The 14,257-nt window shown below is 42.3% G+C and overlaps 1 protein-coding gene across 3 annotated transcripts in view; it reads right to left on the minus strand.

Moving 5' to 3' along the window:
- The window catches only part of SLC25A12 (solute carrier family 25 member 12), a 108,545-nt gene that overhangs the window by 40,267 nt on the left and 54,021 nt on the right, over positions 1-14,257 (minus strand). For all 3 annotated transcript variants that reach the window (XM_069982914.1, XM_069982915.1, XM_069982916.1), the window contains 2 exons: positions 8,762-8,846; positions 3,971-4,123 (listed from right to left, as the gene is read on the minus strand). In XM_069982914.1, the coding sequence (XP_069839015.1) occupies positions 3,971-4,123; positions 8,762-8,846 (238 nt within the window). The remainder of the gene's footprint in view (positions 1-3,970; positions 4,124-8,761; positions 8,847-14,257) is intronic.

Consider the following 14,257-nt stretch of genomic DNA (forward strand, 5'->3'; position numbering starts at 1 on the left):
TCGCCCAGAATGGACCTGCTATTATCTGCTACTGCTTGGGTTACATTAAAATGACCGGAAGTTTTTAGTGTATATTGGTGGATGGTGAATTGGTTTATGGTGTTCATGGTGGATATTGGGATACCAGCAGAATGATAGGATGATGTATACCAGGGCATATTTATGCCAGATCCATTAAGTTGAATGGCCTGACTGTAATCTAATAGGGCTGCCATCGGTCCATTTCTAAGCCTTTTTTTTTTTTTTTTGCAGGACTGAATCATACAGGAGGCCACACTTTTGGTTTTTGGGGGAAAAAGGTGCATGTTTGGATACTGGCAAATTTAGTCCATATTTGCCACGTTCAATAGGCAAAACAGACTGAACATTGTCTAAGGTACACAGCGGTGTACACCATCATAATGCTCTGCTAATGTATATGGTAAAGGTAGCGCACTAGAGTGGAAAAAGAATTTACAGATCCCCATACACTTTAATTAATGTTGGGAGAACCCACTACTGGTGGCCGGTTCGGCCATTAGTATCTTATCCTTGCTATAGACAACACATGATTGTTTGGGAGTTATTGAAAGTGTATAGCTCATGGCCTGGATATGACTTATTCATAGACAGAGTACAGTAACACTTGAAAAACATCACAAAGGGTTCTCCGCTTTGGACAATCCCTTGAGTCCCTTAATAATAAGCCGAGGACAAAGTGTCCTTCTGCTGGGACGCTCCGCAATCTACTGTAACCTGTGGGGAAACCAACAAGCAAGCGTTTCCCAGCTCCACCAACAAAGGTGGAAAAGTATTACACAATGCTTATTTAAAGCAAATGTATCATCATGTACAACATTTTTTTTCCCAGTACCTTATCGGTGCCGATGCTGTGATCCCGGTGGAATGGTCCTTCTTTCCAAATGCCGCCCGGTTCCTGCACTAGGCACCATTTTCGTCTTGTGCACCAGCACAGCTCTATGCACTAGTGTAAGAATATCCCCTTCCCTCACTGAGTGACTCCATTAGAATCAGCAGGGCAGCATCACAGAGGGGAGGGAATATTGTCACACTAAGGGGCGTGGGGCCTGCCTCTAATGCATAGAGCCGTGCCGGAGCGCAAGACGAAAACGGCACAGAGCACAGAGCTTAGGAACCTGGTGGCATTTTAAAAAAAAGGACCACTGTTGGTTTTAAAATAATGTAAATGATGTTAATAAAATAATGATGGTACATTCGCTTTAACATCAATGGGTTGTTGGTATAATGCTGAATAGACTCTTTTCTGCAAGGTAAGCTGAATTTAGACTATAATTAGTTATACATAGCTAGATGGAATTAAGATGGTCATTAAACTGGAAGAAGTAGTATAGGAAAACCCAAATGGAAAAAAAATAATAATGTGTCAGTTCACTTCTGGCTTTTGCACTTGGCTGCCCAGTGTGTGGGGACCTTTGATCTTCATTAACATATGATGTGTGTGTGGGGGGGTGTTGGGCATTATGGATTTTCAATGCTTGAAGAGATAAGCCGCCATCATAGCTGCGACTTACCCCTCCCCGTAGAGAAGGGTCACCTGTGCCAAACGTTCATGGGAGATTGGGAGAGATAACCGTCAGATGAAAGACAGTTTGGCCGACAGTATACAGGCACCTTTAGGGTATATACATAACTGTTCCTCTTCTTAAGGGGTCTTGCAGAGGTCAATGCGGTCCCTTCCAGATCTATATGTTTTTTTACTTAGATTTCATTACAATAGTCCATTACGTAAAGTGACACTTAATATTATAGCAACGCAAATTTATAAATAGGTGAACACAAAACAAAAACCTACTTCAAGTAAATCACTCACAATGTAGATTTAACATTCACAGTACAATTACCGCCATTGTTACCAATATTATCCAACAGTATTAAAGCTTATAAAACAAAATAAGACTTTCTTTTCATTATTCCCACTTCCACCCAATACATTCACATGTGAATGTACCGGGTTACATAGAGCTCGGAAGCTTTTCAAGCCCTCCCACGCCATCCATTAACGTTGCTGTGTGGAACACAGCCAGTGTAGTCTGCACTCCTTTGTCATCCCCACAACAGCCAATGATGCAGGGCATAACAATGAAGGTTTCCTTTAAAAGGCACCTCAAGAGATATGTGGTATATGCTCCTATTATTTCTATATATAGTGGATATTAGAGCACAGTTCAGAGTTAATTTGATGCATTTGTAAAGAACAGATTGACCCTAAGGAGGGCGAGCTTCTGAGAACTGCTTCAACTATAGAGAAACGCTTCCAAGCACGTAACTGTATCTAATGGCAACTAAAGATTGTTGTACTTTAAGACAGGAAGAGTAATGGCTAAATACAAATACTTTCACTAGTTAAAAAAAGTGTACCTGTACATAAGCTGTCATGTTTGTGTACATGAAAAGTAACACTATTGTTGGCCATTTTTTCACCAGTTTTTCCCTATGACGTTCAGTCGTCCCTGAGCTACTGGGTGCAGCCTATTATCTATGATGGTTTTTATACGCTGCACACACACACACACACAAACAGAAGAAGCACAAGTCCATGTCTTAATACACACCCTCAGAAGCAGCAGCAGCATGGGGAAATTATAAAGCAGTTGTCTGCCAGTGAATTAAGCACTAGACAGTGACCTAATACTTATGGTAACCTCCTGTATTCTACCTGCAGTCTCTCTAGCCATTTCTCCCTTTCACTTTGTTAGACATCCCCTTTCCAGAATGTAATCTGATCGCTTAGTGAGTTGCTAGTCTGTTTTGTTAAAGTGGTTATCCAGCTGTAAATGCCAAGACAAGTTAATCCCGGAAGCAGAGGCTTTGAAGTCAGCGTTGGACACCGGTGACACTAGAGGAGGACACAGAGGGAATGCAGACAGGTAAGCATAATGGGGGGGGGGGGAATTTATGAAGACCGGCGTACGCCGGTCTTATATTAAGCTTAGCCCCCTTTTTCACGACAGGATTCCCTAAGAGGCGTACGCCTCTTAGTGAATCCGGCCGGCCGTCTGGGCGCCCAAATCTGTGCCTGACATACCAAATCAGGTGTAGATTTGCGTCATGATTTGCGCCTGCGAGCAGGTGTAAATCATAATAAATGAGGCACGGGAGGAGGCCACGCCTCCTCTCCGCCTCATCACACCCCCGCAAGTTCCGCCAGCCCACCCATCGGGCGAGAGGGGCACACGGGAGACGTATGCCAGGGAAAAGGAGAAAATCTGCACCTTCTCCCTGGCACCCTGCACCGTTCGTAAATCCCCCCCCCCCCCCCCCCAACATGTTTATTCTTTGATATGCACCAGTAGCAATATATTAAAAAAAGACAGACGACCAGACAACCCCTTTAAGACAATAGGGACCTAGGCTGTTTTTCAGAGTAACTAACAAGTATGAAAGGGGGGAACAAAGATGCCTGGTAAAGATGAAAAGAGGATTTTTTCTCTTATAAGATATATTCCAAGTAAAAAGATGACTGATGCCAATTTCTTATATTCACTTGTACAACAGTGCTGAAACTATGCAGCAGACTTATTACAAATTAGTGGCCTCCATCATAAATTAGCATTACCCATAGCAACCACAGTTCACATTAATTTTTTCAAAGCAGGACAGCAAAAGAAAAAAAGCAATCTGACTGGTTGGTAAGGGAAACAGTAAATAAAGGTCTATTGACTTTGATGGCGTAAAGGCCAGAGCTTTTTAGAAATCAACCGGTACCCATGATTTAAAAAAAGAATGAGAATTTCTGTGATGCAGAAGCATGAAGGGAAGGAAATTCAACCATTCTATAGAATAATAAGGACTTCTGCTGTACATTCTAACATATTGCTGGATTGGTTTGCGTCGGTCAGGAAACACATAATTACATATACTTTTCAAACAAGTTCAACATTGGCCGAAGACATATATGTTCCCCCGCCCCCCCCCCCTAAAAAAAAATATTAATAAATAAAAGACATACCTCTATAAAGTCCAAAAAAGCCCTCATATCGCAATACTTTCTTAAAGCAGTCAAAACTGTTTTTGTACATCAACTCTCCAACAAATGAGGATCGCTGGTTCTGCATCCGGGTCTTCACCAGATCGATAGGGTAAACAGCTGTAGCTCCCACCGCTGGTAGGGGATAATAAGAGAAGAAACTATATTCAATGATGACACATAAACAGGCCTGGACTGATAATCTGGCAGGCCGGGCAAATGCCCGCTGGGCTACTCAGATTATCAGTCGGAGGGCCGCCGACCAGCCCCCCTGCTAAGTAAACCACGAGCCACCACGCGCTCACGCCCCCCGCCCGCCGCGGCCGTAAGAACTTTGTGTGGCCGCCCTGCATTTGCTGCCGTCCTCTGCTGTTAGCTGCTTACATATTCTGTTACCAGCAGCCCGATGCAGACCGGCCCCGGAGGCTCACAGCTCCAGCCCCGCGGGGCCTGCATCTCTCTCCCCTCCTGCTCGTCGGCAGACGTGTGACGTCATCAGTTGCTGCCCGCCCAAGCAGGAGAGAAGAGAGATGCAGGCGCCGCGGGGCTGGAGCTGTGAGCCTTCAGGGGCCGGGCTGCATCGGGCTGCTGGTAACAGAATATGTAAGCAGCTAACAGCACCAGACCAGAGAGGAACAGAGAGGACCTACTGGATCCACCAGAGGTGAGTATACTTTTGTTTTTTTGTTTTTTACATGAATGCTCCTACACAGTGGGAGCTTTACTTGGGGCCTATAACATGGAGTTATAGACCCCTCTATACTATACTATGTGGGGGCTGTACAGGGGGAAAATGCCATGTGGGGGGCTACAGAGGGGTGCTTTTACTGTGTGGGGGGCTTCAGGGGGGGATAATATGTTGAGATTATTCTATGTGGGGGCTGGCTGCACAGGGACCTATACTATGTGGGGGGGCTACACGGGAAGGGGGGGGATAATATGTGGGGGCTGGCTGCACAAGGACCTATACTATGTGGGGGGGCTACACGGGGGGGGGATAATATGTGGGGGCTGGCTGCACAAGGACCTATACTATGTGGGGGGGCTACACGGGGGGGGGGATAATATGTGGGGGCTGGCTACACAGTGAGTGACATCCCCGTATACTGTGCATATAGTGAGTGACATCCCCGTATACTGTGCATATACTGAGTGACATCCCTGTATACTGTGCATATACTGAGTGACATCCCGTATACTGTGCATATAGTGACATCCCTGTATACTGTGCATATAGTGAGTGGCATCCCTGTATATTGTGCATATACTGAGTGACATCCCTGTATACTGTATATATAGTGAGTGACATCCCTGTATACTGTGCATATACTGAGTGACATCCCTGTATACTGTGCATATACTGAGTGACATCCCTGTATACTGTGCATATACTGAGTGACATCCCTGTATACTGTGCATATAGTGACATCCCTGTATACTGTGCATATAGTGACATCCCTGTATACTGTGCATATAGTGACATCCCTGTATACTGTGCATATAGTGACATCCCTGTATTCTGTGCATATACTGAGTGACATCCCTGTATACTGTGCATATACTGAGTGACATCCCTGTATACTGTGCATATACTGAGTGACATCCCTGTATACTGTGCATATAGTGACATCCCTGTATACTGTGCATATAGTGACATCCCTCTATACTGTGCATATAGTGAGTGACATCCCTGTATACTGTGCATATAGTGACATCCCTGTATACTGTGCATATACTGAGTGACATCCCTGTATACTGTGCATATAGTGACATCCCTGTATACTGTGCATATACTGAGTGACATCCCTGTATACTGTGCATATACTGAGTGACATCCCTGTATACTGTGCATATACTGAGTGACATCCCTGTATACTGTGCATATCCTGAGTGACATCCCTGTATACTGTGCATATACTGAGTGACATCCCTGTATGTTGTGACTATACTATGTGGGGGCTGGCTACACAGAGACCTATACTATTTGGGGGATACAAGAAGGGGGGAATAATATGTTGTGGCTATACTATGTGGGGGCTACAAAGGGGGATATACTATGTGGGTGCTACACAGTGGGAAGGGCTATACTATGTGGGGGGCCTATATTATGTGGGACTGCACAGGGCATCTATATTATGTGTGGGGGGCTATATGCCTGACTACTATTTGGAGGCACATATTGGGCCTGACTGCTTATGTAGGAGCACAGAGGGGGCACTGTTACTGTGTAAAGCAATGGGGAATATAAGGTTATGATGAGGTATGAGGTTAGGTTGGTGCTGGAGCGTGGAGCCTAAAGTGTTTGTCTCGCAGATTCTGGGGAGAAGAGTGATGGCTGGAGAAATCTTCATGATGGGATGAGCCAGATGGAAAGAAAAGGAAAAAACAGACAGCTTTGACTATCAAAAAGTCACTTATGATTCATGTAGAGAAGACGCCTCCTGTAAGTCACTGGATGTAACTGCACAATCATGCTTAATCACTTCACACGTACAGGATCTGCAACAGATTTGATGCTGGGTTCTGTCATTGAGTAACAAAGCTATCTGCAGCATCAAATCCTGTGTGTGTGAACACACTCTTAAGGTCTGTAGATCCTTTGTATAGCTGCATCTCTACCTCTATTTGGTCACTGCTAGAGATGAGAGACCTTACAGTAAGTTTAGGTTCACATGAACCCAAATGCTCTGAACTTCATCTCTGGTCAATGCTGAGGTAGAATATTGCATTTTATATACTGGTGGTATAAAGGGGATATTATTAATAGACAGTACAGCAGTATTATCCAGTCACTGTATGATGGCAGTGGTCATGGTATTATTTGTCCTGTGTATACTCCTTTTATTGGTAATACTTGTGTTCACGTAGTGGATTTATTCAGTGACAGCATAGTGGTATTAGTCATGTTGTAGTGATGATGGTAGTTGATGTATTATCTGTTACTTGTATACTGTAATAATGGTAGTATCAGTCTCTTTATAATAGATTGGCCAGTAACAGTAATGATGATATTCGCTTCCTGTATACTGGTGTTTTTTGGTAACTATAATAGCTATTTAGAGATATACAGTATTATCATGCATAGAAAATTGTCTTACCAGTGCTAACATTATACAGGAAATGTGTAATATTATTTTACATATCCTAACAATTTCCCTAGGACCCTACTTATATATATTATCACTGTTGTAGCCTGTTGTTGCATAATAGATAGATAGATAGATAGATAGATAGATAGATAGATAGATAGATAGTAGATAGATAGATAGATAGATAGATAGATAGATAGATAGGAGATAGATAGGAGATAGATAGATAGATAGATAGATAGATAGATAGATAGATAGGAGAGATAGATAGACTTGGCACCATTTCTGTCAATAAAAATGAGTTGCAATACAACACAACATGACCTAAGTGTGATATGGTATGTGGGCTGGAGGGGTGTGAGTGCCAGGGCTGATTTTCAGTCCCAGTCCGGCCCTGCACATAAACATCATATAAACATAGCAAGAAGAAGAGTCCTGATAATGGTGAAGAGTCCCGATAATGCTGAAGAGTCCTGATAATGGTGAAGAGTCCCAATAATGGTGTGCAGGGCACAGGCACACCTCCAATACAAATATTATAGTTCTCTACGGATTTCAACATGTATGGATCTGTAGTACTTCACAGCAGTCTATAGGGCCGTACGGTATCTTTATATTGGTACGATTTATTATTATGCTGTATTAGTATTATGCTGATTTCACACATGGATATTACAGATGTATGGTGGCCTCTGTATTACATACAAAAAATCTTGACCCAACCAAGGTTTTAGAAATCTGCATTATAGTGAAAATCCATTGTTTGTGCTGGAATAAATGTCCAAGATTTAAGGGTCTGTTTGCCAGGGTCCTCATGCTGTTGACCGAGGTCAGTGATGTCTAAGTTATAGGGGTACTCCGGAGAGAAAAATATATATATATATATATATATTTTTTAATTCAACTGGTGTCACAAAGTTCTAGAGTTGTAAATGACTTCTATTTAAAAATCTCCAGTACCCTCCAGTACTTATTAGCTACTGTATGTGTTGCAGGAAGTGGTTTATACTTTTCAATCTGACACAGTGCTCTCTGCTGCCACCTCTGTCCGTGACAGGAACTGTCCAGAGCAGGAGATGTTATCTATGGGGATTTGCTACTGCTCTGGACAGTTCCTGACATGGACTATATTGTGAATTTGCTTACACCAAGGCAGTTGGTGCACCCGAGACATAGAGGGGAGTAGTGCTAATCCTCATCATTCTTGTTACAACTTTTCAATCCACTGTCATCATATTCTTGTGCATTAAACACAGCTCACAGAAATAGATGATATGTATTACAGCAAATCATTTCTGCACTACAGCACAATACACAGAGCATTTTTAATAAAATGTAATTGAATTTCATTTAATTTTTGCCTTCCTTTTAATTTTCTCAATTCTCCGGGTCCCTGTTTTCTTTCATCTGCAGATCTCATTTGTTTGTCCTGCGGCCACCGCACATAATTAACGTGAGCGACGAGTACTGTATCCGGAAGTACTGTGTTATTATGGAAGTCCTACTCTCAAGACTGTCTGGAGCCAGAGGTGGCACTGCCGTACTGGCGGGGCCTTGTGATCATGGCCAAAAAAAAGGGCCTCCAGTTTGTGCTCTATTGAACAATGCAATGCACCTTCCCTGATCTGTACTGCTCTGCAGAGATTATATTACATTAACCCAAGCGTGCAGACATATCACTCACCTCCAGCAATTGAGCCCAATGTGAATCTGTATCCAGACTCAGCAACCTGGAGCCAGATGGGCCTACCCATGTCACTGTAGGATTGCTATAGGAGAGAATATAGGAGATTTTATGGGGAAAATGTAGAAAATTAAACATTTTGTGGTGCAGAAAAGCGAATGAACAATAGGTTCTATTACATCTCTGGCATAATATGTTGAGAGACCTTTACACAAAGCTATGTCTGTTACCTAAAAATTTTTATTAATGGTTAAAAAATAATTAATATGACAAGATAGAATAAAAGAAAGTGCTAGGTTGTTTGGTTACTTAAAGTGAATGTACCACCGGTAAATTGCTTTTCTGAAATCTAGATGGATAGAGCGACGCCGGCGTGAGGATGGCAGTGCCGTGGTCCTTTAATGAACCGCGGGCTGGTTCCTGCATACAGCGCTGGTCTGTTCCCGGGCACAAGCCGGGGGGTGAAGCACTGGAGGCGGGTCGGACTAATGGAGCCGCATCATAGAGGGGCGGGGGTTTCCACCCACTGGGGATGGGCTGGCCCGCCTCCAGGGCTTCACCCCCGGCCGGCGACCGGGAACAGACCAGTACCGCATGCGGGAACCAGGCCACGGTTCAAAAAAAGTACTGCTTTTTCCATGTAAACCCCAGAAAAGCGATGTACCAGTGGTACATTCACTTTAAGGCCCTTAAAAAGATCTGTTAGAAGGAATACGAAGGTATAAATAAACCCATGGCTAAGAAGGATTAGTGTTTGGAATCCTAGACATGCCTTTCCTATTGCAGTAGGCAATAAGCAGTAAGATATAAGCAAATGAGGCTCAAGTGCCCAGGGGGCGTTCCCCAATCCAGCAAGAGCAGAGGTAATTAAAACCCATCTCCTCTTTAGCTAGTGGCTGTCAATCAACCAGAGAAGGTGGATTCAAGTGGCCCATAGGCAAGTGATTACCAGGGCTCTTGCCGTGCTGAGGAACACCCCCGGGCACTTAAAGGGAACCTGTTACCATGAAAATGCTACCTAAGCTATCTGCATCATGTTATAGAGCAGGAGGAACTGAGCAGATTGATACACAGTATATATTCATGGGAAATATTTAGTATAACTTTCTATATATAATATTTAGTATAACTATTCTTTCTATGCTAAGGAGTCCAGTCCATTGAGTGACACCTCCCACTGGACTCCTTAACACCGAATGATCAGGGATTTTAATCAACATGTTACAAGTTATACTAATTTTTTTTCCACCAAAGAATATATCAATCTGCTCAGTTCTTCCTGCTCTATAACATGATGTCTATAGGTTAGATAGCATTGTCTTGATGACAAGTTCCCTTTAAGCCTCATTTGCATCATCGATAAAACATTTACATCTTAGGCTGGGTTCACACAGCGTTTTTGCAATCCGTCTTTTTCATCCGTTTTTTTGCAAAAAGCGGATGAAAAAAACGGATGCATTTGTGTGCATACGTTTTGATCCGTTTTTCCATTGACTTCCATTGTAAAAAAAAAAAACGATCATAACAGATCAGTTTTTTTTTTGACAGACACAAAAACGTAGCTGACACTACTTTTGTGTCCATTAAAAAAAAACGGATCTGTTTTGATCTGTTTTTATTACAATGGAAGTCAATGGAAAAACGGATCAAAACGGATGCACAATAATGCATCCGTTTTTTCCATCCGTTTTTTGCTAAAAAAAAAAACGGATTGCAAAAACGCAGTGTGAACCCAGCCTTAGTGATGGAGAGGGCTATTGGAATAAAAGGTATGACCAGAATCCTGATGACTAGCCTCATCAAGCTATGGTCAGCTTTAAGGGAGCTTTCTGTGACTTGAACATTGATGGCCTATACTTCAGACAGGACATAAGTGTATCACACTGGGTTGTTCATTTCTCAGCAGTCCCACATTTGGTGCCACAGACTCCCAGCATCACCCCCTACTATTATATATTAGCTGCTCATCCTAAGGACAGGCCATTAATGTAAAGACTTTGGAAAACTCCATTAAAATTACAAGGGGAGTGTATAAGAGTGCAGGTTGACACGCAGAATTATCACTCATGCCTTTCACATAGTAAGTTTCTGCATTGATTCAGTGAGACCCCGGTGTAGCCTCCATACCACAAGAGGCGGGGAACCGGCTTTGAATATCAGAAGCTGAAACCAATCATTTATATTTAGTAATTGCAGTGTTTCAATTTGGGGCTACGTGTCAAATTTGAGATTTCGCTTCGGTAATACGATTGCTGTGCTCATCGAAACATGTCAATTACAGACAGAATTAGATTTTGTTACAGAAAAAAAAGGTTCTATACCAAAAAGATCAGATGCACCACATTTGTTACTTATGATTTTTTTTTTAGTTCTAATTTGTATTTTCTTTTAACCCAAGAAGTCTAAATACATTGCCCTCTTTTATACTACTCACTAAATTTCAACAATAATAATGATAATTTTAATTTATATAGCGCCAACAGATTCCGCAGCACTTTACAATTTTACTAATATATTGAAGCACTTTTATATATTTTTTTTTTTGCTTTGAAAAAAGTTACATAGATATTATATTAGGAAACATAAACTTGGCAAATAATTGTGGCAAACAAAATCTTTGATGTCCTAGACACCTCAAGGCCAGGAGAAGTAGATAGTAGAGCACTTCACTCCATCTTGCTGCAAGAAGAAGACATGCTCCATAGACTTACAATGGAGACTGTCCTAAAAAAAGAAAAAAAAGAGGCTGTGCTCCAAGTGGAGAAGAGCTCAGTTGTGTGCTTCTCCCAATCCTACCTAAGAATTGTTAGGGGTCTGAACACCCAGGTCTTCAGGACATGTCAAATGTTTTATATGACAGTGCTCATTAAAATGGAAGCCTGCTGACCATGAAAAAAAGCAACATATACAATGCTAAACCTATAGTCTCTTGATATTATGTACCTGCTTGTGCCATTTTAAAGGGGTACTCTGGAGAAAAAAAATTTTCAAATTCAACTGGTGTCAGAAAGCTACAGTATATATACACATTTTTAAATTTCATTTGTAAAAAATCTAGTCTTCTAGTACTTCTCAGCTGCGGTATGTCCTGCAGGAAGTGGTGTATTCTTTCCAGTCTGACACAGTGCTCTATGCTGCCACCTCTGTCCTTGTCAGGAACTGTCCAGAGAAGGAAAGGTTTTCTATGGAGATTTGCTGCTACTCTGGACAGTTCCTGTCATGGACAGAGGTGGCAGCAGAGAGCACTGTGTCAGAATTGAAAGAAAACACCACTTCCTGTAGGACATACAGCAGCTGAGAAGTACTGGAAGGATTTAGATTTATTAATAGAAGTGATTTACAAATCTGTATAACTTTCTAACACCAGTTGATTTGAAAACGATTTTTTTTCTAAGAAACTCTTTAACTCATTTACATTTAAAACTGTCGGTCAATGGGGAGGTTTAATAATATTACAAGGATTGTCCATTCTTTCTACAGTGGCTTCTTGAAATCAGCTGTAATTCATAGCAGATTCCAGGAGCAAGCAGCAGCACCACCACCACCACAGGTAAAATTAAAGTTTGTTTTTTTTTCTCCCAAGTAAAACAAATTGATGGCCTATCCTTATGGCGCGTTTACACAGACAGATTTATCTGACAGATTTTTTTAAGCCAAAGCCAGGAACAGACTATAAACAGGGAACAAGTCATAATGGAAAGACTGAGATTTCTCCTCTTTTCAAATCCATTCCTGGCTTTGGCTTCCAAAATCAGAGATAAATCTGCCTGTGTAAATGCAGCATTAGTCACTGATCAGCGGGCTGCCAACACCCGACACCTCCACTGATCAGTTGTCCGGTATTACACAATGAATGGGGTCGGAAGCAGTTAGCTGGGTTTACAGTGTAGTGGTAGCGACTTGTAACTACAGCTCAGCTCCTGGTTCATGTGAATGACAGCCGAGGTGCAGTAACAGCATTCGGCCACTACACAGTGAACGGAGTCAAGTGCTTCCGGCCCCAATCACGATGAAGTGGGGGCGCAGAACAGCTGATCGGTGGACGTGCTGGGTGTCAGCACCCTGCGGATCAGTTACTGAGGATAGTGGAAAATTGGAAAACCACTTTAAGGAAAAGAAAAATAAAATTGCCCATTTCCGACATAACTGGGAAAAAAATTATACCGCTCCCTTAGGATTTTCTCAGAATTTATATTAAAAGGAGGAAAGTTAACTTGCAGAGGATGGAATTTCAGCATAACTATTTATATATGGCTATTAATACTCACATCAAACATCCAGTATAGGAAACTAAGGGTTACACGGCTGCTCTTTAAATCAATGTGATCTGAGCGATGACAGCTCCTTTACATATGCCCCACTAGTTTTATCAGGCCGAGTCAAGCTTGAAGAGTTCAGCTGTAAGGGAGTTCACTCAATCCGGACATGCTGCCATCAGCCGAGCTCTACCCTGGCAATGCTTGCTCCAGCACTTGCTAACTAACAAAGATAATTGCAAAAGTTCAAAAGGCCATGTATAATTATGTTTTCAGAGAGGGATTAAAACCCGCTCTCCTGATGATAGCTGTAGAGTTGCAGTGTCACTAGCCCTTTGTTGCACGTTTTTCGTAATATGTTTAACCTCTCACTATACGCACACGAACACCCGCTGGAAAAGCCACCGAGATCTCTAGCTATGGTTCATTTATGTAATCTTGGATTCTGCTCTCGGTATTAAAACTCATTTAATTTAAGAAAAAAACAATTAGCAAAGCTAATGTCAGACATATGGAGGAGAGTCATAGTGGCAAATAACACCAAGGAGCCTAAGGAGGTCTTTTTGCAGCATAACATGAATGTAAGATACAAGAGGTAAAACAATGTTCTGCATCCTAAAGCAAAAATTTGTAAAAAGGTCCACCATTTACCATGCACTATTGATAACACTAACATATTATTATTAGAGATGAACGAACCTGGAGCATGCTCGAGTCCATCCAAACCCGATCGTTCGGCATTTGATTAGTGGTGGCTGCTGAAGTTGGATAAAGCCCTAAAGCTATGTAGAAAACATGGATATAGTCATTGGCTGTATCCATGTTTTCCACACAACCTTAGAGCTTTATCCAAGTTCAGCAGCCCCCGCTAATGAAATGGCGAACAATCAGGTTCGGATAGACTTGAGTATGCTCAAGGTTCGCTTATCTCTAATTATTATGTGGCAACTGCTACCACTGCAACCCAACCATGAGGACCCTGCCTATGGTTCTACGGCAGGGAAGCGGAACCCTCGGCCTTACAGCTATTGCAGAACTACAATTCCCATCAAGCCTGGACAGCCAAAGCTTTAGCTTAGGATGTCCAGGTATGATGGGAATTGTAGTTTTACAACAGCTGGAGGGCCGAAGGTTCCTCATCCCTGTTCTACGGCAACAAAAGCTAGCTATGTAGATGAGAAGCCACTCGGCCTGTGATTGGCTGAGTGCTCCGTCAGCTGACAGGCCATTCTGAAGCTAG

The sequence above is a fragment of the Dendropsophus ebraccatus genome, chromosome 9 (assembly GCF_027789765.1).
Source record: "Dendropsophus ebraccatus isolate aDenEbr1 chromosome 9, aDenEbr1.pat, whole genome shotgun sequence".
Lineage (NCBI taxonomy): Eukaryota > Metazoa > Chordata > Amphibia > Anura > Hylidae > Dendropsophus > Dendropsophus ebraccatus.